General features: G+C 53.1%; 2 protein-coding genes across 5 annotated transcripts in view; one reads left to right on the forward strand and one right to left on the reverse strand.

The window, feature by feature from the left end:
• FUNDC2 (FUN14 domain containing 2) overlaps window positions 1–27981 on the forward strand; it is a 162210-nt gene that overhangs the window by 119689 nt on the left and 14540 nt on the right. The window lies entirely within an intron of this gene.
• Window positions 3159–27981, reverse strand: F8 (coagulation factor VIII). Of its 4 annotated transcripts, XM_057429626.1 has the most exons (28): window positions 27124–27340; window positions 26827–27003; window positions 23298–23422; window positions 22892–23014; window positions 22624–22696; window positions 22484–22536; window positions 21352–21423; window positions 20800–20907; window positions 18873–19094; window positions 18360–18594; window positions 17486–17660; window positions 16453–16546; window positions 15530–15741; window positions 14940–15090; window positions 14617–14826; window positions 10700–13364; window positions 10283–10448; window positions 9407–9610; window positions 8604–8832; window positions 8324–8506; window positions 8008–8124; window positions 6586–6657; window positions 6182–6267; window positions 5677–5832; window positions 4798–4942; window positions 4219–4367; window positions 3796–3972; window positions 3159–3588 (listed from the first exon to the last, which is right to left on the reverse strand). In XM_057429626.1, the coding sequence occupies exons 2-28, from the start codon at window positions 26976–26978 to the stop codon at window positions 3433–3435; spliced, it is 6510 nt and encodes a 2169-aa protein (XP_057285609.1). In that variant the 5' UTR covers window positions 26979–27003; window positions 27124–27340; the 3' UTR covers window positions 3159–3432. The 4 variants fall into 4 exon arrangements, with proteins under 4 accessions (XP_057285609.1, XP_057285608.1, XP_057285607.1 ...); XM_057429625.1 differs by lacking the exon at window positions 27124–27340 and adding an exon at window positions 27838–27981 and having other exon boundaries at window positions 22484–22696; XM_057429624.1 differs by having other exon boundaries at window positions 22484–22696.

Raw genomic sequence — 27981 nt, forward strand, 5'->3', positions numbered from 1 at the left:
TGGTGCACAGAGGGCTCTCACAAGCTGATGGTCATCCCTGGGCCCTGCGGGTATGCTGAGAGGGATGTGCTGTGCTCTGGGGTGCCTCCAAGGTGAGGAGATCCAGGGACTTCTTCTAAGAAACTGGGTCTTGCAGCAGAACTCGCTACTGGGGAGAGCAGAGAGACACAGGGAAGCCTCTTTTTTCTTGTCTCTGACATGCAGAGCAGCTCAAGCTGGATGACTCCAAAGAGGGACCCCAAACAGAGAAATCCCTGGGCAATTACACCCTCACAGTCAAAGCTCCTCACCCTTTCTTCATGCAACAGTTCTGACCAGTAGTTAATATGACTATTTTTATATTAATTATACGGTAACTAATATGACCATTACCTAAATCCTAATAGTTTTGGGGTCTTCCTGTTCTTCACTGGGTCCCTTCATTGTCTCTGTTTTTTCTTTTCTTCTAGGTTGTTTTTTTTTTCCTCTTATCTCTAAGGTTGCTGTGTCAGCTGACAATGGCAGCAGCCTTCCTTTGCTTCCTTATCTTCCAGTCTGAACCAGCTCTGGGTCCTTCTTTTACACAACTAGGTAAAAGTTCAGTGTACCGGGATGAAAGTCCACAGCTTGCAGCCTAAGGCTTTGGCAAATTTAGCTACTAAAGCTAAGCAAGTTATGCTAAGCAAATTCTGTATAAGTAGCATACATATTTATGGAGCATCCTCAGCCAGGGGCTGAGGCAACCTGGGAGGAGAGCAAGCCTGGCCTCTCCTGAAGAGAGCGGGTTGTTGGGGAAGAGTATGGACATACAGTAGGATTGTGGGGCATGGCTTTGAAACATGCTGCCCTGAGCACATCCTGAGCACAGCCGCCTTGGCTCCAGGCTCCTCCTGCACCCACAGGCTAGAAGCAAGCTGGTAACAACGTGGGGTAGGAGGCAAGAGATATGGAGAGCAGATAGAAGCCCTGGAATTAATTGTGGAATATGTTGTAGGAGTGAGGAATGTGACAAGAGACACCTGACAGACAGGAAAGGGAAGTCCAAGTCTGTTCATTCCCTCTTGGTTACGCACAGGGAAACCAAGGCGGAGGAGGCGGTGAGCAACTTGGTCCTAGTGCCATGGCTGAAGTGGGAATCGGGCTGCGCTTGCCCAGGTTCACTCCCTGTTGGCCGTGGTCCCTGCTCAGGTATTCTCTTCAGCATTCTGCTGCCTGTTTTGGTTATGTGCTGGCAACTTCTTCTGAGAATAGTGCCCATCTTCCCAGCTACAATACCTCCATATATCCCCCACGTCTGGCTCACACAGGGGCTCTCCATCCAGCATGGGAGAAGCCGGATTCAGAAACAGCCCTGACTCACATGACAGGGCTCTTTGGTGAATAAGCAGGAGCATCCCCTGTCTGAAAGGCAGAGGGCTTTGTGCTGGTCAAGCCTCCCCCTGCACAGAAACGTCCGTGACTGGGGAAACTATGATGCATCTCAGATCTACATTGCGTGGGGAGGAAACAGCGTCTGGTCTCCATTCCCCACAAATGTCAAGAGATGCTTCCTCTAATGGATGCTGGAGCTTGGCAAGCTCTGACACATCTGCGTGCCTGCCCACAGCCCCTTCCCAGTGCTCTCCCTCAGCGTAGCTCCCACACTGCTTCCTGAGCGGCTGGAGAACATCCTGGAGCTGCTCGGGGCTGGCTGGTGAAGGCTGCTCAGTCGCCTGCAGAGATTTCAGCCGTGTTTCCGCTTTGAAAATAACACAGAGGGAGCTCTGGTGCACGCAGCTTTTGCTCTGATCTAACCCTGTGTCACCAGACAAATGTGCCACAACACAGCAGCCTGTTTCTGCAGGCAGGAAGAGTCTGAGCATCCACTAGCAAAGGCAGGGCCCATATCCCTGCTTCACCAAGCAGAGCTGGGTACCAGCCCTGAGAGACAAGGCAGCCGGGACCATACAGAGCAGCCAGTCCTGTGGGACTGATTACACCTGCATCTGAGCCAGCTCCTGCAGGGGGGCTTCTGGTCCTCACCAATTTTGTCTTGGAAAGATGCTCTGCTCTTGGTCAATCCCCATCAGTCCCTCACTCTGATGGGTATTTAAGCATCAGGAGGTCAGGCTCAGCCTGGCCTGCAGAGGTAGCCATGGGAAGAGCGTGCAGGTATCTGCCCTTGTCCAGGGGACTGAGCCAGTTACTGAGTGTGTGTGTCTCTGCCTACAGTCCAGCTGCTGTTTGGGGTTGAGCTGACGTCTCTGCCCTGTTTTCTCTGCCATCAGGCCCTTCACCATGCCTGGGATACTCCCCTGCACTGGTGGACCAGAGACTGCAGCCAGCTGTCCTTGTGCAGCATTGGCCACTGCGCTCAGAAGAGATGCAGTTGCCTTGGAGCTGAGGAAGTTTGCCTTGAGAAGGGCTCAAGGTGGCAGGTTTGGTCCTCCGAGGCTGAAGGCTATCCTGCCTCAGGCAGGGCTGCTCCCCTTTGAGAAGCTTAGGGCTCCAATTCCTCTCCTCAGGCCAGCACTTACCTGTGCCTGGTTATTGTCAGGATGCAATCAAGCCAAAGGGTGATTGCATCTGCTGCTGGGGCTGTAATGTAATCACAGCCAGGACCACAGCAAAGGCTCATTGTGCAGCAATGTGGAGCCCAACAATTGCATGAAACTTTTTTGGCGGTGCTTTATTTGAGACACCAGCTTCTGACCTCTGCTGGGTGTGGGTTCCAGGACAGCTCACACCATTGGGCTGATCTGCAGCTCACCTCCCTGGTCCCTACCACAACCATCCCCTGGTGCTTCCAGCAGAGCTCTCCTCAGAGCTGCCTCATGCTGCCCCTCTTACAGGTATGAGCAGAGAATACCCGACTCTTGCTTAAGAAGCCACAACAGCATGAGCATTTGGGAAGGAGATGAAGGGACGTGGAGATCCAAAGCCCAGTATTGAGTCAGGTTGAGCAAATGCTGCCTCCCTGGAGCCACTGATCCCCACTGATTGTGGAATGGACTCTGGGGCTTCCTCCCCCAGCCTTTATCTTTGCTGCTTATTCCTCCTCCAGGACTGTGCCCGGGCAGTGGGTGCTTGTGCAAAACAAAGCTGAGAAGCTCTGGGGCTAATTAATTACTCACTGCTGGTGATGCTGACTGGGCCCTTGGAGACTCCAAGGCTGAAGCAGGGGAGCAAGTGCAGAGAGATACTGGAAAATTACTGTTTAATTCTTCAGCTTTACACTGGAAAATTACTGTTTAATTCTTCAGCATTGCGTCTGACTATGTGGCATCTGGTAGATAAGGGCCAGGAAGATGCTGATAACAAGCCAGCGTCTGTGACAGCTCTGCAGGCCTTCTATTCCCCAGCAGCAGGGATGGTCAGAGCCCCGGGGGGCTGGCTCAAGCCCTGGTGAGAGTCCAGTGTCTGGTTGGATGTGGGTCCTGAGGCTGGCGCTGCCCATGCCTGGTCCTGCAGCCATCAGTACTCCTGCTGAGTGTCGCAGCCGAGGAACTCTATCCGCAGGGCAATGTGGTTGTGCCACTGGCGCGGGTGTATTCTCACATAGCGAGCAAAGAGCGGGGGCTCCAGGGTGCTCGTCACTGTGCTGGTGTGGTCTTGGTTTGCCTTGAAAATCTGGAGAGGAGAGAGAAATCAGGGGTGCGCTCTCCTGCGCTGGTGCGGTGAGCTTATGGCTTGAGGACACAACGCAGACAAGCATTGGGAATACTTTAAGGGAGGGAAAAGCACAGCCTAGATCACTGCTGTTGCAAAAGCTCCTGTAAGCATGTGTGCCCTGGGGGTGCCACGGGCTGCCTTTGGCCACGGAGCAGCTCTGCCTACCTTCTCCTTGACACCCTGCAGGACTGGGGTCCAGTGCACACCATTCTGGCTGGTGGAGACAGCAAACTCTGTCACGAACATGTGGGTGAAGAGAGCTTTGGCACCTTGGGTCACGATTGCAGTCACCTTCTTGGTTACTTCAAAGTCCACTTGCAACCACTCACTGGGGCTGTCGCTCTGGGGAAGGACAGGAGTCACCTTTCAACCCTTCAGCGGCAATGGGAAAGACATTCACCTGCCCTACCAGGCATGTGGAGATGCTGGGTGCTAAATCAGTGAGGTGACTCTCCTGCCTGTGTGCCTGCACGGTGCATGTGGCTGCACATGCTCCCCACACAGCCCTTGGCTAGGAGAGGTCGCAAGCACCCAGCCTGCCTGCCCATGCCCCAGATACCTGCCTGGGGATCACCTTGCATGGGCTACCTTTGGCCTCCATGCGTTGGTCCTCCCCTGCATGTTCAGGCGGGCCCGGGAGGGTGACCAGCTGGAGAAGATGTTGCTGCTGTAGGAGGATGCGGAGATGCGCTGGTCAGGGATCCCTCTGTCCTCCATCCCTAGGGGCATGGAGCAGCCTGGAAGAGAGGAGCGATGCTTCTCAGAGGTGGGAAGAGACCTATCATGGAGGTGCCTTCTGACTGCTCACTGCTTCAGCCACCCTGAATGCAGAGGCAAAGCCGATAGCATCTGTCTCTGCTTGATCCCTGCTCCCCCAGCCTGAGGCAGCAGCTCCTCAGATATCAGCTTAGCTGCTGCTGTAGGGTTTTGGTTGTTCAGGAAAAGGTGGTGGTGAGACCTGGCCCCATGCTCTCCCTCTGCTATTGCTATTTCTAAGACCATAATGAGATGCTCCAGCTTTGTTTTCCCAACATTTCAATCCCATCTCCAGCCTCCTCCTTCCCTCTCCACAACTGCCTGGGGAGTCCTGAAATGTGTGGAGCTGGTGCTTGGCACCCCGCTGGATCAGACCCCTCCTTGGGTGCGTGGTTTGGAGGTGGGACATACTGTTCAGATCACAGCCAATGAGCTCCATGCGCATTGTGGTCCGGATGCTGTAGTGAGTGGGGTTAATGCGGATGTACCGGGCTATGATCGGAGGGTTGAAGCGATTTTCTTTCACTCCAGTTGCATCCACATTTGCAAAGAACAGCTGCAGGGAAGGGGAGAAAAAAGGATTGTTGCACCAGTGGAAAGAGAGCAGGGATCAGTGGGCACAATAACATTTCTGTCTGGCACTGCTGTGTCTTATCACCATCCTCACAAAAGAGTGTCAGCCCAAGGAAATGATCTGAGATGTGACTCAGACCAAAGAAGTGTGAATGGGCAAATCAGGGTGAACCGCTGAGAAACAGGAGGAGGTTTCTCTAAATGAACACCTCTTTATAATTTCACCAAACAGAGAGGAGAAAAAGAACCTGGGAACAGTTTTGGCCACTGCTGGTGTTTGTGATGGAGGCTTTTTCCTTCTGCTCCTGGCATGATCAGCTTATGCATATTTAAGCTGTGGCTTTTTCTAATGAGTAGAGATCCCCCAAATCATCTGCACCTGCACAATGGTTTTAGAAAGCCAAATTTGTCTTTGGAGGTAAAAAAACCCCAGATATTCAGGTAAAATCTTATGCCAAGCTCTAAGTAACATGCAACACAACGTGAACGGGTGGGTTTTACAGCCACCTGGGACTGTAGACAGAAATAGTTTGGTCAATTTAACATGAGACAGAAAGACATTGACAGCAAGTCCCTTGCAGATCTGTGATCTGTGATTCAGTCATCCTGGCAGTGAATGCTCAAGGCCTCTGCCTCGTGTACAGAGCTCCATAGCCCTCATCACCCCAAAAGGCCCCATTCTGGGATGACACTCTCCTCAAGACCTGTCCATCTTACCATCTGGCTGCTGGTGGTATTCCCCTTGTATTTCTTCCACCTTTGCCTGTCAAAGCTGTAGAAGACAACAAACTGGGAGATGTAAAGGCTTGAGAACTTCTGTCGGGCTCCTTGGGTTTTTATGCCATGAATAATCATGAGACGCAAAAGGTCCACCTGAGAACGAAAGTCAAGGACTCACTTCTGGTGGAAAACCCAAGCCACGTTCAGGCAATGCACTGTAAACCTGTGGAACTCATTTCCTCATCATATAAACGAGCACAGGTTACAAAACTATTTAATACAGTTGTTCAGAAGGACCCAAGTCAGCCAGCAGCTGGGAGAGGTCGGGGGTGAGTTGTTTGGAGAGGTGAGCTGTTCTGACTGTCTTTGCGGGGGTGTTGCACAATCAGATGTTGTAGCTGGACCATCAAGATTCCTCTGCTGCACTGAGGATGGATCATCAGCCACAAACACGCTGTTGCAATGCTCTCAGCAGTGCCTCCAGCAACAGGGCCCCTCTTACCTGGATCCAGGCGTTGTTGCGGTCTGTGCTCCAAGCATTGATGGAGCCGGTGTTATCCAGCCTGGCCAGGTAAGGAGCCCACTGCCCTGCAAGGAAAGCATGAAGATATGAGGATGCTGCTGGCTCCTGGTGCTGCCCAGCCCAAGGCAGTGACAAGTACCTCTGTGGGATGGGGCTGGAGGATCACCCTAGAGTTTAATAGCCACATACAGGGTGGCAGAGCACCGGTATGATGGGCCAGACATGTGGGAAGGCACCTCCGTGTCCCATCTGGGATGCCGACGTGGGCATGGATGGAGGAAGGACTCTGCCAGGGTCTGGTGCAACAGAGCCTTGGGCAGGCAAGCAAATGAGTTGTTTTGTCTAAGGCCGCCCCAACCTCACCTGCAACAACCGGTACTCACCGTACTGCCCCGATGCTGTGATCTGGGAGTCGGCAATGTGGCCCGAGGCCAGCCCGAGGGCGTTTTGGCAGTCTGCAGCCACACGGGGAGAAGGAGGGCAAAACACAGGGACAGCTGATTAGATAACAAGGCTTTTGAAGGAAAAGCCTAGGCTGGCAGCAGCCTCCAGGCTCAGGGAGCAGTCTCAAACCCCAGGAGCCCTCAGGCTTGTTTGTCTCACACTAAGCAGTGTTTCAGATGCATCCACATCCATCCCTGAATGTTAAGGGTGCTGGAAGTTCTTGCTCTCGACCCTGACACGTCAGCAGCAGAGAGTTCTTATCATCAGCCACACTCCTGGCCCCGAGTCCCTGACCTCTCCCTCCCGTGTCCCAGTCTCCCAGCAGTGCTGACAAGTGTCTCTTCCTTATACCCATGTCTTGCTCCTGGGCTTTTTTGTTGCTAGGCAGCATCTTTTAGCAATAAATACCACATCAGTAAAGGAGAGCCTGCCTGACACCCCTGTCTCTCTTCTGGTCTGTGAGCACAGGGCTGTTTGTCTGTTATCATAACCATTATTGTTAGTGACTTGTCACATCTTGGCCTGTCTGCTGCATGGCAAATGCTTCTGGGGAAAATGTGAGTGTGAAATCTTGAGCAAGTTTTTTACTTATGGAAACATTTTCTGGGTGATTTTTAATGCTCCTTTGGGAAGAGGAGAGAAGCTTTCATAGTGTGACCGGGTATCATAGAATCATAGGATGGTTTGGGTTGGAAGGGACCTTAAAGATCATGTAGTGCCATGCCTCCTGCCATGGGCAGGGACACCTTCCACTAGAGCAGGTTGCTCCAAGCCCCATCCAACCTAGCCTTGAACACTGCCAGGGAGTGATAAAATGCTACTCTCACAAATCACTTCCCCCAGTGCTTACTTACAGCGAGGTAGAAATGTGTTGCTTTGGGGTGGAGTCAGAGGTTCCCTATGGATTTTGCAGTTGCTCTTTGGGCTGTTTCCATGTGAGCAGTCAGGCAGTGCTGCCCGCTGCCTCCTGCCATCACTTCGTGCCTCAGTTTACCTCCTGACGTGGTTAGGCAGGTGGGCACTGTACTTCCCCAACAGCATGAGCAGGCACCAGCGTGTGCATGCAGTTGTTGGGTAAATGCATTTTATAGGAGGTCCAGGGACCCTCAACTGTGGAAAATGAGAGCTCTGCGAGCACGTATTTGCAGGCAAATGAAGCTGTTCTCCCAGCCTTCACCCCAGCTGTGTCCCTAACTCTGCGCTGTGCAGGGTGACCAGAGCTGAAGTAATGACTTCCTTTAGGAGTGAAAACCCAGAAGACCCCACTTGGGTCACCCCAGGGGAGATGCTGAAAGACCTGGGGCAGAGAACTCAAAGCCTTGCTGGCCATGGCCAGGGCACAAAGAGGATCAATCACTCACTCAGGTTGTACACAAGGAAGAGAGCACTCATCCCGGCTTGCTGGTGCTCTCCCACTTTGCACTCTACTCGCCAGATCCCAGCATGTGAAGGCCACATCTCCACTGTCCCGAAGACACCTGGTCAGGAATGGAGAGCAGAGCAGAGCGGAGTTACTGGCTGTAATGGGATACCACAGTGCCAAGTGCTATTTAAATACTGATTTCAGATCCATTCCCCCTCTTTGCTGCTCCTCCCCAAAAGCTTGGCACTTCCTAACAGGCATTGACATAAAGCCACAGCAGCAGGAGCGTGCATAGTGCCCGCACTGCCTCTCACCCGGATAAAGGTTGTAGACTCCCATGCGATACTCCTGGCTAGTCCTGACGCTGAACAGCTGCCCATGGAAGTGAATGGAGTGGATATCCTCAGTGCTGCCCATGTTCAGGAGGTGCCATCGGACCCGTTGCTGCTGAGCCATCACCAGCCCGGGCAGTGTGTCGCTTACATAGCCATTGATGGCTGGGAAAGGCAGTGGTCAGGAGCAGCTCAAGGCTTCAGGGGGTTTCCATCCCAGTATAGACCGTGGGATGGGAAGCGCAAGGGCAAGCGTCCTCACCATGGAAAGAATGGTTCCTCTTAAAGCTGGGGTCGTCCTGCTGGACGTAGCAGGGAGGGCGGCAGTTCCTCTCCATGTTCTCCAGGAAGTACCAGCTTTTGGTCTCGTCAAAGATGGTGAAGAGCAGGGAGAACTCCTGCACAGCCAGCTGCCGCCTGAAAACGAAGCTCAGCACCCCACGGCGGCAGATGATCAGTGGCCCAATGAGCCCCGAGTGCAGGTCCTTCTCCTGCCGGCGAGCAGGGAGAAAAGGGTTTGCCTCGGAAGGGAAGGGTGCTCTGACACCCGCAAACAGATCAGCAGGGAGGGAAGTGGTGACTCTGTCTGCATGCCTGGCCCGGCTCCCACTCCTGCATAGGGCATGGTCCATGCAGGGTGGGAAGGACATGCTGGGGTCACTGGGGGATCCCCACTCTGCCCCAGGCTAACAGAGGGGTGCTGGAAGTGTTTGCATGTACTGTCAAGAGAAGTGGTGTCTGTTTGTCCAACTGTCCAACAGTCTTTACCCCACTAACATTGGACCCATAGGTCAAATTCAGCTAGATTGGGCAGAGTGGTAGGGGACTGCAGAATGCTGGTTCCCTACAAGTCTCATAAGTTTGGTATGAGGGGGAAAACCCAGTTAAGAAAAAGGAAGAGGAGAAACAGCAACATGCATCCATCGCTGGTAGACACCTGAGAATCTGCACAGCCACAGCTTTCAGCACAGCACCATGGGAAAATCCTTGACCTCACAGCCAGGATGCATGCACGCTGCCCATCCCTTCTTCCTGGGATGCCCCATGGAGCAGGCTCCCACCTACCAGGTCCACGTTGGAGAAGTAAGCCCAAGCCTTGCAGTCGAATTCCTGTGTGGTGGGTGCCATCTGGGGCAGGACTTTCCAGGTGTACTTCCGAACCTTGCCAGGCTGCACCACCTCTCCCTGTGTTGCATCCTGCATCTCTTCATAGGCTTGCAGGGTGGAGTGGAAGGAGAAGGGCCGTGAGGCCAGGTTCTTGAATGTGACCTGCACCGGAGGGAAGGGAAAGCAAAGGTGCAGCACTGAGAGCGCCCTGGACCCTGGGGTTGGATGCAGCCAGCAGGTGGGAAGGAGGCAGACATGTCCCTGGTACCCAGACCTCCAGCTGGTCCCCATGCAGTGGCCAACCCCTGCTGATCCACAAGCTGTGGTTCTGCAGTGGGACCCCAGTGGAAAGCACATCCTGGTCATGTCAGCAGGATGAGGCCCTCTCTCTGCTCAATGAGAGCAAGGGCAGCTACACTACAGTCTCTGGAGCCCAGAGGTGATGAGTGCACTCTGGTGAAGTTTTCAGTGGAAATCAGGCAACTTCTCCAGGCCTATGAGCCTGGTGAACAGCCTTTCACCTCTTCCTTAGGTGACTGCTGAAGGACCTTTGGAGGTAAGGGAAGCCCAAGCCTGCCCTCAGCTAGAGCACCCAAAGAAGCTGCGCTGAACCCTGTTTAGCTCATTGCTCTTTTACAATCCCTTTACCTAAAAGGCTCCTCATGGAGGCAGGGAGCTGCTCAGGCTGTGCTGTTACAGGGCTTGGCTCTGTCTCAGGTCCAGGGCTTTGCATCCGAACACTCTGCTATTCCTGCCAGTCACTGAGGTCACTCTGAACGGAGCCAGCAATGGCAGGGTTTCAGGTTTTGTAGGAGATGGGAACTTTCAACTCACCATGATGACATCTTCGACTTCTGCCCTGACGTATGGTCCGAGGATGCCCAAGTGCTCGTCCAGCTCTCCCCGCAGCACCGGCTGCGTGAAGGAATCATCCATGTACTCTCGGAAAACCACCTTGCGGTACTGCTGGAAAGGCTTCCTCCTGCCACCCCGGGGGTCCCTGCAGGGGGAGGGCAGTTAAAGCAACAGAGCAGAGCCTAGAGCATCCCTGACCCACTTGCAAGGAAGCTCAAGGTTGCTGGAGTCACAAAACTCCCCAGGAGGAGGGAAGGCGCTGGGAGCATCCTTCCCTTAGGCTGCTTGGCTGGGTTGTACATAGACCTGTGATCCTGCCTTCCAGGACATGCCAGCTCCCGCATGAAGCCATGCCATACAGTGCAGGAGGAACACAGGGGGGACAGTCACACTTACATGGCTTTCAGGAAGTGCTGGGGTCTCTGGTTCCTGTATTCCCACATCACCTCCACTGCCGCAATGAAGTATTGCCGTACCTCCCCCTGGAAGGAGCGTGGGTCATGCTCCTCTTCCTCATAGATGTCAAAATCCTCCATGGTCTGCTCTGTGTCACCGTACTCATCATATTCTGGCTTGTCAGCCTTTGCCCTTGAGGGGCTGGAATGGGTCCCGTTGTTCAGAGCCAGTCTCTCCCTATGTCCTGGGCCATGGTTGCTCTTCCCATTTGTGCTGTTGCTTTTTCCATCCTCCCTGGGCTCTCCTAGGCCCTGTCCCTCTCTCTTCCTGGTTTCTCTGAGGACATCTTCCCCACCAAGCTCCTGCCATCGATCCGGACTGGCTTGCACATATTTGGTTGGATCTGTGGTATTGCTATGGTTGTGAGCAGGGCTGCTTGAAGACAGGGAATAGTTCTCTTTGGAGGCTGGTTTCATAGGGATTTCTTCCGGGCTTTCCCCATACGTGCTTTCAGGCACATAGTCCTCTGTGGCATTGGCCTGGGGCTGCTGGTGCTGAGAACTGAACTGACCTGGCTGCTCCACAGAATTGGTCTGCTCCTCCATCTGGCTTCTCCCCTGAGCTTGCTCATTCCCAGGCCCCCCCCAGACAGCACCTCTGCCTGGATGGAGCTCAGCCAAAGCTGGGCTCCCCAAGCTCCCAGCGCGTCCTTCTGCCCCCAGGGTGACCAGATCCCAGTTTGAGGCCAGGTCTGCAGCTTCGGAGCTGCTCGCTGCCATTGCTGCCCTGCTCCCCCCTGCTCCCCATGTAGGGAAGGAGCGCCCGCTGCGCTGAGCCCCCTCACTGCTGCTCTGAACACGGCCATCTGTGCTCAGCCTCCCCTCGGGATGCACCTCATCAGTGCCATCTCCTTGCAGAGCCGGTGGAGCATCCTTGCCTGGCTGTGATCTCCCCTCAACCACGTTTGGTTTGGTATCCAGGCTTTGCTGGGCCACCATCACCTCAGGCAAAGCGTTGCTTGGTGTCAAGGACCTCTTTCTGAAGCAAGTGCTGCTAAAAGGGGAATGAGGTCCACACGCTTCGCTATTCACTGCTGTCTCAGGGGGCTGGCTGGCCACGTCCTGCTCTGCTCTGCTCTCCAGTGACCTGACCTGCCGAGGCAGCCAGGCAGGGCCACTCATGCTTGGGGCTGGAGCTCTGTGTTGCAGAAACTGCTCAGGGCTGCTTAAGAAACCATTTGGGAACTGCCTTGTGTCATTGCCCACGGTGCCCAGCTCAGACAGGGCAGGACTGTCCATCTCTGGCAACTCCTTAGTGGCTGTGGCATCCTGAAACACTGCCTCCAAGACTAATTCATCCCTCTCTTCTGTCATTATATAGCTGGAAGGCTCGAGATCATTGGTTTGTGCAAAGGTGGTTTCTAGATGGTTTGTGCCTTTGGCAAGTTGCCTGGCTTCTTGTTCTGGGCCACTTTTTGCAGGCAAGAAGTTACTCTCCTCTGTGAAGATTGGTTCTTGCACAGGTTTGCTGGGTCCCGGCTCCATGAAAGAATAATTACCCCCTTTGAAAGACCCATGAAAGCCTTGTGAAACCTCTTTGTGAGGTCTTTCTTCCAGCCTGGCATCTAGCTCATTTGATGAATAATTGCTTTCCCTGGTGTGACTGCGAACCGCAGCATGAGAAGTCCCGTTGTTCTCTGTCTCGTCTGAAGATGCAGAAGGATTGTCCAGTGTGGAAGAAGAGTTATCATCAGTACTTAAAGCTGGCTCTGCATTGATTGTCTCCTTTGGCTCATCTAGATTCGAGGATATTTTATTAGTCCCTGTTAGTAACCTGTCCTCAGTACTCTGTGAAGATGTGTCTTGGAGTCCCAGATTGTGCTCCAGGTCATTCTCATGAAATGAGCTCCTGTTCTCTTGAAGAAGAGCTTTGTCAACACCAGAAGCAATTGAGTTCCGCAAGCTTGTTGCATGAGTAGTTGTCTTCTGAGGCTCTGCTTCCAGGATCTCTAAGGTACCACCAGGCTGCATCCTTTCCACTGGCTCATGCACCTCAGAGATGTTTGTCACCTTCTTTCCTGCCAGAGCATCTTTTGGAGCTGGCACAGTTTGGTGCAGCCACTGCTGACCTTCTGAGCTCACAGTACCATAGACCCTTCCACTGGCACTCACGGAGTGCTCTCCAAGTGAAGGAGCTCCAAACCCTTCCTCCTGGCTGATCGTTTTTGACGACTCTTCGTCATCTTCCAGAAAGGATTCGTAGGACACCGGCTCGTAGTTTGTCTCTGACAGAGAAGACATAGAAACATCAGATGGGTGTGGGACTGTTCCTAAAAGTGTTGATGTGCCATTGGGAGTGGGATCAGAAATCCTACCGTTGCTCAGGAGGGCCCCGTGGCTGGGTTCTGTCAAGCACAACCTTGGCTTCTCAGTCTCATTTCCGGAAGAGCTGATATTCAGTTCCCTATTCACACATGGCCTGTGCCATCTCTTTCTTTTAGAGAAGCCCCTGGGTTGGAAGTCATAGGCATAGGCATCCTCCTCCTCAAAATCCACATAATCTTCCCCATCAGGGTATTGCTCCTGCTGGCACTGCGAGACTGTGAACTTGGCACGCATCCCTCGGTCTCTGTAGTCAGGATTCAGGCACCCCAGCATCCAGACACCTGTCTCAAGAGGGCAGAAGAGGACACATCAGCCCACCACAGTGGGAAACCAGAAGATGCCTTCCCCATGCGGCCCCCTTGCTAGTGCATCCTATATTCACAGGCAGCCTCCAGTTCATGGCAGTGATTTCATGTTTTCATAATCCCTAGAGCATCTTACAGCTGGACTCACAAGACACCAGGGCTGCTGGCAACGTCAGAGCCACTCCTGACAAGCACCATCAGCAGGGCCCTGAGGACAGACTTGAGACCAGTTAACACACTGAGAACCCACAAAGCCTCCAGCAGCAGGAGCAGTGTAATCACCATAATCCATCTCCAAAGACATGCTGGTGCTGTCAAACGCACCTCTGCCCTACACACCCTTGTCACAGCTCTCCCACTCAAGGAGGGAGGAATGAAAAGGCTGCCTCATGCTCACTGACATCCCCGGCCAACGCGTTTGCTCCCGGCAGCAAGTGCCTCTCCCCCAGGTGCCAGGAGTGGGTGAGGAGTGTGTAACAACCAGGCTCTGACACTGGGGAGAGCTGTCACCTGCTGCTGCCTGCGCTGCTGGGCTGCTCCTGATCAGCAGGCAGAAAGCAGAGCCCAGAGGGATGCACTGTTTGGCTGGGTTGGAGGCAGCTACCTGGGGTATGTAGGAACCCTGTCAGCTTGGCTCAGGGTGCAGTGCTTGTGACCATCATAGCAGTGTTTGCAGCCCCGTGGTAAATCCTGTGTTTCCTCTGTGAGTGAGGAGACGGTTAATGGCACCACTTCTGCAAGTGCTAAGGGAAAAATGGGGAGTGGGGGGAAATAAAACTGAACTCTGAAGCAAACCCCTCTAGGATTTCCCCATGGCTGCGACTTCTGTCCTTGCAAACATGTGGAGATAAACGGGATGCTGTGACCAGTGCCTGAACCCACAAGCAGGGTCAGCACTGCTGCTCCCCTTGCCCTCCAAGCTTGGAGCCAAGGGTGCAGATCCAAGGTCCGCTGTACTTACATTACTGCAGCCAGTTTACTGGCTTATCAGCATGTGTGACCTTAACACACCCCATTAATGAAGTGAAACATGGTCATTTAATTTCTTTGACTTAAGCTTTAGAAGGATTTAATCACTGCTTCTCACTTTTCTGTTCCAGCAGGTTGTGCATCCCTTTGCTCTCAGGGCTGCCAAAATGCAGTTGGGTACCAGAAGTGGCCGGAGGTGCTCATGTATCTCTGCTGGGATGCCAAGCCCATGATTTACAGAATAACCCATTTTACTAACCTGGCTTTTCCAAGCTCATGAAGACTGTTTCTCCAGAAAATGGGAAAAGGGTAAGCACATCCTCAAAGACCATGTTGCGCTTGAATGTGTTTCCAGAGAAGAAGATAGAGAGGAAATCTGCTTGGGCCCCAACACTCAGGACATACCAGTACACAACTTCATGCAGGCAGAGTTTCAGTTCGAGGTTGTCAAACACAAAGCCATTAATAGCTGGAAGAGAGCAGAGGTGAAACATTTTGTCAGGACCTGATTACCCCATGGCTGGTACATGTTCCCTGTTTGTTCCCAAAGGCTTTTCAGGAGGCTCCTGGCTGAGCACTCACTGTGCATCACGTTGGAGGCATAAAACTGGGGGTCCTGGATATCCACGTGGGCTGCGTCAGTGCAGAACCTCCTGATGTTCTCCTCCAGGTACCAGCTGAGGTTCTCATCGAAGACTGAAAACAGCGCCAACCTTGTCCTGTCTGACATTATCTGGAAGGCAGAGAGGGAAGCAGCTCTTCCTGGTCCGATCAGAGGGCCCCAGGGCCCAGTGTAGCTGACAGGTCTTAGCCTGGGTGCATGGGGAACATTTACTGCTATTTCACAGGAGATAGGACCGAAGTTTGGAGAGGAGAGAGCATGCAAGGGAGGATGGAGAAGGCAGGGGCATTGGGACTGGTGGGTGGGTTGGAGAGAACAGGACAGACAAATTTGGTTCTACCCAAACCCAAGCTTGTTCAAGGCCAGGCTGGACAGGACCTTGAGCAACCTGGTCTAGTGGGAAACATCCCTCCCAGTGGCAGGGAGGTCGGAACTAGATGATCTTCCAACCCAAACCATTCTATGATGCATCTATGATTCAAATATTTCACTCACTGCAGTTATTCCAGCCTTTCAGCCTGGCCGTTGAAGCTGCAAAGGAAGGACCCACCTGATTTCCCCTCTGGTCCATGGACTTCTTAAAGCAGATCAGGAGAGGCCCAATGAGACCTGAGGCCGTGTCTCGCACTGGGTCGATGGAGCTGTAGTAGAAACGGGTGAGACAGCGAGGATCTGCCTGCGTTGGCCCATCCTCAGTGGTGACTTTCCAGCTGTAGGTGAATGACTGGCCAGGGGGGATAGGAATGTCCTTCACATCCTTATCTGGCAACACACAGCCCAAGGGCAGGTCAGTTAGGTCTGGGTTGCTCCTGCAAGGGCTGATCCTGCTTTTAAAAAGAGCTCAGAAAGGAGGTTTCCTGACCGTACAAGTTGCACAGAAAACTACCCAAACCGATGCCCATCCCAGGATGGTGCACTTGCTAGCATGCACGTGCATGGAGAGTTGATCAGGACCAAGGGAGCCCTTGGGACCAGGTGAACATGGAGAGGCCTATGCCTTTATGAAAGCCCTTGAAACTCCTGCAAACTGGAAGATTTGCCCAGCCTCAGATGAAAAGAAACCCCCTCGAAGCTGTGAGAGGGAGAGTCTGAATCGTAATGAACCCCCCCACTTCACAGCAAGGCAAGGGCGAGTCCATGGGATGAGGACTGTAAGCAAGCTGGCAAACACCAGCGTGGTTTTTGCCTCATCAGAAAGTGGAGGCCTCCAGGATGGATGAAACAACACAGTCCCAGCTCCCTGAGTGGGAATGCCCCTTCCTCCAGCCATCATCCAAACCTTTCTTAGAGAGGATTACATGGCACCAAAGGTGACACGGACCAAGGATCATCATCGCTTCCAGGATTCCAGGGCTCAGGCCCTTGGACGGGTGGGTTGGACAACCAGTCTTCCCACAGGCTGCAGGAAGCTCTACTGGCCCAGGAGAATGGCAGTGGCCAAATGATGTCCCAGGTTCCTGTGGTCTGCCTTACCTTGGGAAGGCTTCATGGCGTGGTATGGCTTGACGCTGGTGAGGCCGTGAGGGTAGATGTTGTATGGTCGGCTTGCCAGGTTCCTGAACACGATCTGAAATGAGGACAGGCAGCAGGAATGTCCAGTGGTTTCTGAACAGTGTGAGCCCTCTGATTCCTCAGGGGGAAAACACTGGGATCAGATACCTGCCAGTGTCCAACTGGGAGGAAACCAGACATGTCTGGGACCACAAAGCAGGAGTGAGGATAGAGGAAATAACTCTTTCTCTACCAGTCTACACTGTCCATCTTTCCAGAAGGTGCCCATCTCAGGGAGGGCATATAAATATCAGATTCATTAAAAGGAAAGTCTTCAGTCTCACTTTGCATATGAGACAGAAGGGGTCTGTTAACCCAGGAGGCTTCAGAGGACAAATGCACCAAGTACGTACAACAGTCAACAGCTTCAAAGTACTCCACATTTCACTGCTTGTAACCCTTCATTTACTTCTCTAAATAGCCCTGTGGCGGTTGCCACAGGCACTACCTTCAGCCTCATGCCCACAACTGCACAAGGAACCCCAGGCAGGAGCAGCAATGTGAAGCTCCTGGAAATCACCCCATTCCTCCTAACACCAAACAAGTCAAGGTGTCAGTAGAGGCACCCGGGGAGACACAAGCGAGTCCCCAGTACTGTATGGTAAGAGCACACAGACGGGGAAGGGCAGAGGATGAGAGAACACTCCCGCCTCAGGGGAAGGTGATGGATGCCATGTGCCATGGATTGATTCACACAGTTCCTACGATGTCTGCAGTGAAGTCAAATCTGAGCCATACCCTGTGCAGCTCTGCTGATCTCACCAAGAGTATTTTAGCTTTAACCTTCAGTAACATCTGCTTTTCTGGTGAACTTTAGACATTACCAAACGTGACAGAGCACCCCAAGGACTTATGTCAGACCTTAGTCACAAACCAAGTGTTATTAGGAGGAACAGCATCAAGCTTTGAGGTTTCCCTTCCATTTCTTCTTTGTTGAAAGCAATCTCCCTCTTACCTTAAACTGATCTCCAACCTCCCCTTTAATGACGGGCCCCAGAATTCCCTTGTCCAGTTGATCGGACACCTTGCGCTTCTTGAAGGTTGCATCCTCGTACTCCACAAACATTACTTTCTTATACCTTGAACCTATCCGATGAGGACCAGCCTCCAGGAACAGGCTTGTCATGTTTCTGCAGGCAAGGAAGGGAAAGAGCAAACAGACACATGTGGGACATTGTCAGAACAAAAGTCATCATCCAGTCCATCATCCAAGGACCTACACAGCTGTCTGGGGACTAAGAGTGCAAAGCAGGGAAACCAGTTACTGCAGTCACAATATGCATCATGGGGAATATCATTGCAAGTGACCTAGTGCTTCTTTAACGGAGAAAGCTTCAGCTAGGTTGCACAGTAGCAGCCTTGGGCTGAGAATGCCCTGTTTTGGAGGGAAGTGGTGACTGTGAGAGCTGAGAGCATGGCAGGTTGTCCTGTGTCAGGGAACACTCCCAGTGTATGAGCATAAGGCAATAGACATGTGCCTTTTCTTGATCACCCCAGTTCCTTCCCAGGAGTAAGACAAGCCCAAAGGGTCACCAGGCATCGCTGCCTGGTCAGAAGGGGTTGATGCCAGAGGTCTGGGTGGCAGAGAGACAAATGCCCTGGAGGCAAATGCTTCTGCAGGATATTGAGTAAATTGGAGCAAAGCCCAGTCCTGCCTTCCCATGCCCTAGCCAAGCCCATCCTTGTCCTGCATCCGCACTGTTGGCATTAATAAGGAAGAACCAAACTGCCCAGGTTGGGCAGAAGGAAAACAAATGTCTATGGAAAAGCAGAAGAGCTGGCAGGGCTGACTTAAGAGCAGCTTCATGGGCACACATCCCCACTCTTACCTGTCCAGGGACACTGGCTTCACAGGGGCATAGTCCCAGTCCATTTCCTCGGCCGCGATGTAGTGAGTCCAGGTCATAGGCTTGTCTTTGGCAGAAGAGCGCACTTGGATCACATGATAAGCTTCTTCATCTTCTTCAGGGTAATCCATGTCCTCTGGCTCATCTGACAGCTTCCCCATCTTCAGCAGGCGCTCCTCCGGACACTCCTCCACCTTCACAAAGGCCTCCATGCCAGCTGGGTGCAGAGAAGCCAGGCAGAAAGGGTCACACTGACACACCAGCACAGGCGTGCGCTCTCCCAGGCTCTGCTTGAGAGATGTCCTCTCCCCTGCTGTCCCATCAAACAGGCCATCACACACATCAACCTATGCCATGCTCATCACGGGCTACACTGCATGTGGATGTAACCCTATGTGACAGGAGGGGCCGTGGAACTGCAGCACTGCATAAACCCCTGAGCCCAGGCCATCCCTTGCACTTCTTTTCCCCCATGCTCCTGCGGAACAAGGTTACCTTGCTGATGGGATGGTATCTGGCAGAACATCCGAAACCAGCCAGCAGTTCCTGGCATGATCTGGGCTGTGAGATAGGTGGCAGGGGAGATTTCTAGGCTGCTGAGACGGTGGCTTCTCACCAGGAATGTGTGGGCTTCAAAGAAGATGGAGTGAACTTCTGCCCCAGTGCCCACCCCGATGACGTGCCAATTGACCTGCTTCTTAAGGCACAGTGTGAGTCCTGCCAGGAGAGAAGGAAAGCACCTAAGGGTCAGCATTGTGTCCATCCCTTGTCCCCACTCAGAGTCTGACATGTGCCGAGTAGAGCCCCCTGCCTTGCAAGGTGATGGCTTCAAGCCGGAAATGTCATGTATGTACTGTCAGTAAAACAGTCACATTATGCCCCTTACATAGAGCTAGATGTACAGAGTGGATTGACTTTGGCAAGGGCTTTGGGAGGAGTGCTATGGGAGCTCACAGCAGGATGCAGTGGCAAAAGAGGTGGGTGATTCTATAACTAGTGGAACTGGAAAAGGGAATCATTTGTCTCATCACAACACTGGCAAGAGTGACACTAAAACACTGGATCTGGGGCACGGCTCCTCAGCAGTAGTTGAAATACCCAAAAAGGGCAGAGAGAGGTCACTGGGATTACTTGAAGGCTGGAGGAAATTCCTCCTCTTGGAGAGACTCGAGGAGCTCCGTGTGCTTCTGAAATGGGAGAGGGCTGTAAAAATACATTCCTAGGAAGAAATCAGTGTGTGCTGAAGGGCTCTGCAACCTAGCAGGGATGTAAATAACAAGTTCCTGGAAGCTGAAACCAAACCAAGTCAAACAGAGAGTCAAGCACTTATTTTTGGCACTGGAACAGATCCCAAGAGCCCAGGAGGAGACAGGGTGGAGGCTCCATCCTGAGGTCCTCAGCTCTCCATTGCCACCTCTCCATCAGACACCTCTCAGGCTAGCTCCTGCAGACAGGCGGTTGCTGGGTGAAGGGGGATGCCTTCTTGAGGGGAAAGCCACTGTGCAGACACAGCAGCTGACCATGAGGTCTACTCAGCTCCTAAACTCCATCATCCATCGGGACAAGGAATTCAGGGGAATTTTGCCTTTTGTTGGATAACGGCCAGGCCCAGGAGGGAGATTTCAGGGTGCGGTTCAGGCACATTGTTGATGGTAATGACTCTCCTGACAGCGTTTCCCATTTTGCCCTGGGGATTCTCCACACTCAGGCAGCTCCACACCTTCTCCCAGAAAACCATCACAGAATGTCGACTTTTGTCTTCATTGAGACCACGAATGGCCTTTTCTTTTGCTTTCCTGGAGAAAAGGAGGCTGAGGGGAAACCTTGTCGCTCTCTACAACTACCTGAAAGGAGGTTGTAGTGAGATGGGTGTTGGTCTCTTCTCCCAAGTAACAAGTAACAGGACAGAGGAAATGGCCTCAAGCTGCACCAGGGCAGGTTTAGATGGATATTAAAAACAATTTCTTAACTGAAAGGGTTATGAAGCCGTGGAACAGGCTGCCCAGGGCAGTGGTTGAGTCACCATCCCTGGAGATACTTGGAAGATGTGAAGATGTGGCGCTTGGGGATGTGGTTTGGTGGTGAACTTGACAGTGTTCAGTTAACGGCCGGATCCAATGATCTTAAGGGTCTTTTCCAACCTAAATGATTCTATGATTCTATTCCCCTTCTACACCTTCAACAGAGGTGCGTTGTCAGACCCAGGTGAGTGAGAGCTGAACTTTGCCCTCAGCACTACCTCCATCCTCATTCATAGGGCTGCAAGAGATGAAACTCTTTGCTACCAGCACAGGCAGACAGAAACAGGTCCTGTCCCAGCGTAAATGGGCAAGGCAGAGAAAGATGTTGAGATGTGATAGTCCCTCTGGGGGAATACAGCCTAACGGATCCATCACCTGCAATCTCCTCTTGATGTACTCACCAGGCAGTGAGCCATTGATGTAGCCATTGATGGTGTGCAGCTCTGTCCTGTTGTGAGGCACGGGCTGAGGAGCTGCTGAGGAGCTGGGCTCGGAGTACCAGCTTTTCCCTGTGGAGAGAGAAGCTTGCAGTCAGCTTTCACTTGAGAGTACTTCAAAGAAAAAGGAAACCTTCCCACTGGGCTAAAACAGGATGAAAGCCAAATTCCAGGGAGGTCAGATGTGTGGTGCCTGTTGGAAATCCACAGCAGTCCTGGCCATGGCTCTGCATGAATGTGGTGGTGACTACTGCATGTGACAGGGCATTACTCCACATCATTTTAGCCCGTGTGATGGGAACAAGGCCAGAAGAGCTGGAGAGGCTGCAAGCTCCCTTGCACCTCACAGGGGGAACAGAAGGAATGGCAGTACTGCAGTAGGAGTGCATTGCCTCTGGGGACTGTACAAGGCTTGGGACGCAGAGTGGAAGCTCAGTTGTGCTCACACCACAGCCAAAGCATGTGCCATGGACCGGGCTGAATTCAGAGTCCAACACCACTCAGCAAGGTAGTTACCTTCATCAAACACTGCAAAGAGCATCACAAACTCTTGATGCGAGTCCTCGTTCCCACCGCTTGCCAGGGTCCCTGCAAGATGCCACAGGATAGCTCTCTTTAAAGGTTAGAAAACATCATCTCCTGGGGGGATTCCCTTTGTGCCCTCCAAGAACTGGTAAGTCAAGGCCAGGCTGTGCTTTGTTTTTACCACATCTCATGACTGCCACAGCCCTGTTTCCAGCCTCCCAGTCCCCAAAAGCCCATGGTTGAGAGACAGCTGCCCCCAGAAGGCATCGAAAGGTCAGTTTGCGCTGCCTCCCCCTTGAAGGCTCTAAGGATCCACTTAGTCACCTGGAAGAGCCCATTTTACTCAGCCCCCTCATCAACACTATTGTCTGCACTCCTTGTCTAGACTTGGTGGAGAAACTGCTCTTGGTGAGTCACTGGAGCCTGCAGAGAGTGATCTGGGAGGAGGTGACTCGTGCCCATTCCTCTCCAGTGACTACAGAGGGATCTGGACAGCTACAGCTACTGGAGATGGCTCAACCAGGGGTGACCAGTCCCACTCCAGGTACACTTCTTGGTGCCTTGCACCCAGCAAGTATTAACAGTCAGGATTTCATCACCTCAATGTTTACCAAAGGAAGGAGAGCAGGCACAGGTAATGCAGACCAGGCAGTGCCCCACGTGTCCTGCCTCTGCTGCCTGATCCTTACTTAATCCTTGCTGATACAAACTTCCCTCTATTTCCTCCAATGAGACCCTGTTTGACAAACACCCTGGCTGACCCTGAACAATCAAAGCTCGGTGAAGGAAAGACAAACACTTATGTCTCCATCATGGTTCTATAAAGACAAACAAGGTTTGAGATTTCATCTGTGGCCTGAAATCTTGCAAAGGAAAGAAGCAACCAGTTTTTTTCCAGCAGGGAAGTCCAAAGTGTGTTTGAACCCTTCACTGGGGTGAACCCTTCATGGGGACTCTTTGAGGAAAGGCCCAAACCCCCAAAGTGCTGCTGTTGACCCCAAAAGTGTTGTTGTTGACCACAGCTTACTGACTCCACTGCCTTATGCAGCCTCTGGAAGGCAGCTTTATCTGCTTTTCAACCCACCATTGCATGTAACCTCTCCCCATTCCAAGCAGTCCTTACCAGGTCGGCACACAAGCAGGGCTCCAATCAAACCAGAGTTGATGTCCTTCACACTGTCGGTGTTGGAGGAGTAGGAGTGGGTCAGACATGATGAGTCGCCATCCGTCGGGCCCTGGTTTTGAGGGATCTCCCAGACATACGTGTGTGTCTTCCCTGGATCCACCCTGTCACCCTCCTTCTCTGGCTGGCTGGTCTCATCCTCATACCCTGCACCTAAAGAACAGCCAGATGTGACTGAAGGTGAAGGTGGCAATACACGGTGTCTAAGCCATCTCTGCAACTGCCTGTCATTGTAGGAGGGATGCAAATAGCAGGATCATGGAGGGACACGCTCCCTCCTGGCAGGAAGGTGGCAGAGCAGGAGGTGATGCTCAAGGGCTTGCAGCACTTGGCTATTGCCCAACTCACCCTCCGATGCCTTCCAGTAGGACACCCCGACAGCGTGGAGGTTGTAGGGGCGCGAGGCCAGGTTCTTAAACGTGATGACCACCACATCATAGACTTCTGCTTGGATGGTGGGGCCCAGGAGACCTGAACAGGGCGAGACAACAGGGTCAGGCTGATGGGGTCAGGCAGCTCACACCGAGCCACAGGCCCCAAAGGGTCTGGGCTTTCCACCTTCACCATCAGCAGTTGTCCCTCATGTAGCATGGCACCAGCAAGGCTCCCTGCGTCCATCACAGCAGCTCTGCTGTACTGGGACTCTACCCAAGCACTTTCCCATTGCTGGCTGAGAAACTGCCAGCACCCAACCCAATGAGTTTGGCCACTGTCACGGAGGGCCAGGGCTCACCGTGCTGCAAGTGCTTCTTACCCATCCATGCTGGCTTGGGCTTGGGCTGCGTGAACGAGGCATCAGGGTACTCCACAAACACAGCCTTCCTGTACTGGGGAGGGACACCAGGCAGGGGGGGCTGTGGGCCCGGGTGCCCTGACACACTGCAGGAGGAAGGAAAAGTCAAGGCTGACTGTGCAGCCCCATCCATGGATGGGCAGCAGCCATCCTCTTCCTCCCCTCCCTGTCTTTGGCATGCTGGCCCCGGCATTGCTCACCCTGTTGTGTCCTTTGGGTATCCTGACAATCTCCAGGTGTGTTTGGAAACGTTTGCTCAGCTCACCCATGACAACATGGCAGCGATTGGTGTCATGGTGTTAGTCATGATGGAAGCAGACACAGGGGCAGGAGGCACAGCATCATAGCCAGCTGTGCTTGGAGGCACAGCTGCAGGTATCACTGCCAGCCTCCTGCCTCCTGCCTTGTCTGGCTCTGTGCTTCCCTGTTGGCACAGACCTGAAGCTCTGGAAGTGCTGCCATAGCAGTACCATAGAGGTCTCTGTCCTGCAGCGCTCATCCCCATCCCCTTCAGGTGTGGCAGACACATCACATCATCTATCTATCATCTATCTATCTATCTATCTATCTATCTATCTATCTATCTATCTATCTATCTATCTATCTATCTATCTATCTATCTATCATCACCTCAAACATCCTCCCCAGCTCCCCCCAGGAAATAGACTTGTGTGGGACTCCAAAGCAGGGTTGCAGCAGTTTGCTCTGCAGTCTGAGCAATGTCCCCACATTCGTTTCTTTTCTGGCCAGCCTGGGATTTACAGCCAACCCCTAAAAACTATTCCTTGCAGCAAGAGGATGAAGGAGCCTCAAATGTATTTCACACCCCACTTATCTCTGCTGGCCATTTTCTATCTGTAAGTGGCTTAACAAATTCATTTTCCAGAAGAAATCCAGCACTTTTACTAATATAACAAAGTCATGAATTTCTCCAGGGAGTTTAGAGGCTGACTTTTGAGCCTCAGGGCTGAGACCATTTCCAGTAACCATACAGACCACTTCCAGCATCGTTTTGTTTGGAGCAAAAGCCAGGTGGTATTTTCATTCCTCTGAAGGAGCAGGGAGCATTGCTCTGCCCTCTGATTAAGCCTTCATTCAAGCAGTGTTTCCCTTTGTAACTCCTCCTCAAGAGGAAGAGGAAGGAGACGGAGTGACTCAAATTTAGGAGGGGGTGACACACACTTGCCCCCACGCTGCCAGCTGGAAGCCACCTGCAGCCAGAGGATGCTGTAGAGAGAGTGGGCTTCACCCTCCCAGGGGGCAGAGCAGGACGTGCCCCCACCTCTTGCCTTTCCCACCCTATCTATAACCCCACACTTGGGCTGGCAGGAAGCCCCAAGCAGATGTGGGGCCACTGCCTTTGCCTAGGAGCCGTTATCATTCATAGCTGGATGACAGTAGTCTGGACCAAGCTTTGCTCTCCAGGGTGAGAAGGCAGAAATCCTCTGGAGCCAGGGGGATTTTGCTGGCACGTGGGACATGGTTGGGAGAAGACTTGGTGACACCAGGGCTCAGCACTGGGTCCCAGCTAGCACAACATAGCCTGACAGCTTTTGCAGGGGACAAGGAGCCAGAGTTCCGTGAGGGGACGTCTGATTCAAGTCCTTCTGGCCAGTCCTCTGCACTTGGGGTCCCCCCAGACTTCCTACCCCGAGGGCAGCTGAAGCCAAGGCAGGGAGGTAAGTTCCTGGCGCCTTCAATCAGCATTGTTAGCAGCACTATCTGTTCATCTCTCAGAGCCAGGAGACAGCCAAGGTAAACACCCTGCGCTGCTCAAGCACTCAAACACAGGCTGCTGCTACGTGGTCACCAGCTCCGAGCCAGAGCTGAGATCCCTGGAGCCATTGCAGGATGTGCTGGTCCCGGCTCTGACCCTGCCGGCAGGGTTGGGTTTGGGAGGAAGAGAAACTGAACTCGTGGGAAGGTGTCAGCAGCTCTGGGCTGGTGTGTCTGTGCCCATTCATTTGGCAGGGCTTTCCACAACTGTGCCAGAGAAACCACTGGATACGTACAGGGGGGTTGGAGGTCCTGCCTGGATGTGCACCCGTGGGACTGCCAGGAGATGCTGGTACCACAAGGGAGAACACGCACAGCTCAGAGGGAGCCCAGCTCTGCTCCTGCCACCCTCCCCTGGATCACTTCTTCTCCCCAGCCTGGCTGTTTTCCTGTGCCCTCCTCATGCTAGGGGAACCAGGCAGAGGCTGCAGGAGCCAGGGGAAGGGCATTGACATCCAGCTGGGAACAGCAAGCCCCGGTTCACAGCAGTGCTCCCCAGGGAGCCGCACTGCCCAGGCGTGCCCAGGTTGGAGCATGTCACTGAGCCCCTCTGAGAAAGCCAGAATTCTCTTTCTAGAGAAGAACAAGTGACCTCAGGCTGCCTGGTGATGCCCTGCTCGCCCCCGGGGCAGAGACAGGTCCCTGAGTCACTCCTGGGTCAGAAACCGCGAGCAAGCACATCATTAAATCAGTGCTGAAATGAAAAGCCACAGGCGTGAATTAGCAGGAGTGACCTCACCTCCAGTGTAGGTTAATGGATCTAAGTGCCACGTTAGTAAAAGCAGGGCAAAGGGGGCATTAGTAAAGCTTGCTGGATGCAGTCTTTCTGCCGGTAGCCAAAGAGGAATAAACCAAGGTAAGTGATTCCAGCAGCGAGTCAGGCTGACCTGGCCATCACCAGAGCCTGCCTTCCAGTGCCTGGCCACAGCTCCTCACTGCCTGAGACAGTGTGGGTCCCCGGGCAGGGGTCAGAACAGCCCTTTCACAGCCATGTGTGTCCAAGCCAGCTGTGTCTCCAGGTAACACCCTCCTGATGCCTCAGCAATGTAACTGCCACTTTTCATTCTTACTCCAAGGTATTTGGGCAAATCCATCACATGCTCTAATCCCTCTTGTCACTGTGCACAAACTGTGCACCGTTCTTTGCCCAAACACTAAAAAATTCCCTAAAGGGAGAACTTCAGGCCCAGCAATGTAATATATACAAAGATATAAATAACTAAAGCTGGGGTTTACTAGGGACAAGCACAGCGGGGAGCTTTGCTGCTCTGAGTTATGTCAGGAGGCACAGTCAACCTTCCTGCGCAACCCCCAGGCAGGGAGGCACCATACCCCCATCTCCCCTCGCATCCCCCCAAAGCTCCCAGGATGCAAGCAGAAGGGAAAGCACAGGCTGGAGAACCAGCTCTTGGCTCCAGGCACAGACTTGAAAGGGTCACAGGCAAATGACATTAAGATCAAGCAGTGCAGAGTAGTAGCGCAGAATAAGTCTTTGTCTCTCTCTTCATGTTTATTCCATATTGCATTACTAGGGGTTGCTCTTAGTGACTCCCCATTGCACAGAAACACCCATTCCCACCTGTACCAACAGCTCAGTGACCCCCCCCAGGGCTGCCCCCATGCACCATCCTGGACCCAAGCTCACAGTGCTGTGTATGCAGGGTGGGAGAGCACCTATAGCAGGGATCTGGAATTGCCATAGAAAGAGCTTTACCCTGCAGGCGCTTGCAGCACGGAGAGCAGGTCGCTGTGCATGTAGTCCCAGGCAGTTTCCACGGCAGCAATGTAGTATCTTCTGACTCTGCTGATGCCCTCCTCAACCAGGCAGAGGAACAGGAGGCTGCGCAGGGCTCCCATCAGCATCATGCCTGCTGGCTGGGAACCGCTCTGGCTTCAGGGAGAGAAGTGAAAAGGAAGAAATGAGAAAAGCAAGAGGAGAGAAAAGCCTTTATCTTCTCATCCAGCTGCTGTAATCCAGAGGAGATGATGATGATTTAAAGCCAACACCTACAGGCACAGTCAGAGCGCTGGAGAATTGCTCAAAGACATTAGGAGCGGGTTAGTGCGAAGAGAAGCGTGCGAGCCATGGACTCCCCCTCTTCCCCTGGGGTGGCAGTGACAGGAGGAGAGGAAAAAACAAAAGGAAAGGGAGGGCAATGCAGCAGTAAGTGCCACTGCAGGACCCGGCGTCCTGGCTCGTGTCCTGGCCCGTGTCTGTGTCCAGGAGTGAGGTGAGGAAAGGGAGGGTTGCAGAGGAAGTGGAATTTAGGTGCGGTCTCTGCCTGGTCCCACCTTCCCTCTCACTGAAGAGGGGACGAAGAGCAGGTTGCAGGCCAGCACCATGCTGCTGCCCAGGCTACAAGAGCCCTCATTACCCCTGCAGGTCTGACTGGGCTTGTACCCGGGGCTGGAGCCACCTTCCTAACCTGTCAGCCTGCATAGCTTGAGGAAATGGAGACTTAGGGGGAAATTTGCCTTCAGGGTGGAGCTTCTTTATTGCTGAGAAGCAGGAGAAGCTGCCCCATACCCCCCAGCACTGGGAGCCTGAAGGGACAGGGCTGGAGGTGAGGAAATAGCCAGGGATGGATGCATGAACATATGAGAGGTGTATCCCTGTCCCCTGGGTGCCTGTGCCCCCAAGCAGTGATGGTATAGCCACACAACTTTGCTTTGAGCCACATGGGAGGGAGAGGGTTGGGGTGATCCCTGGGTGTCCTCCTCCTACCTATTGTTCCTCACCCTTTTCCTCTTCTCCGGGGGTCCTGCAGCACAGCTCAGAGAAGATGCCCTGGAACGTTTGCACCAATGCCTTCTGTTCCAAACTCACACGTTTTCAATAGCCCTTTTTAAAAGCCCAAGAAATCTCCTC

The sequence above is a fragment of the Pezoporus wallicus genome, unplaced genomic scaffold (assembly GCF_028554395.1).
Source record: "Pezoporus wallicus isolate ANWC-B61680 ecotype Strahan unplaced genomic scaffold, APGP_CSIRO_Pwel_v1 contig_14159, whole genome shotgun sequence".
In the NCBI taxonomy this organism is placed as follows: Eukaryota; Metazoa; Chordata; class Aves; order Psittaciformes; family Psittacidae; genus Pezoporus; species Pezoporus wallicus.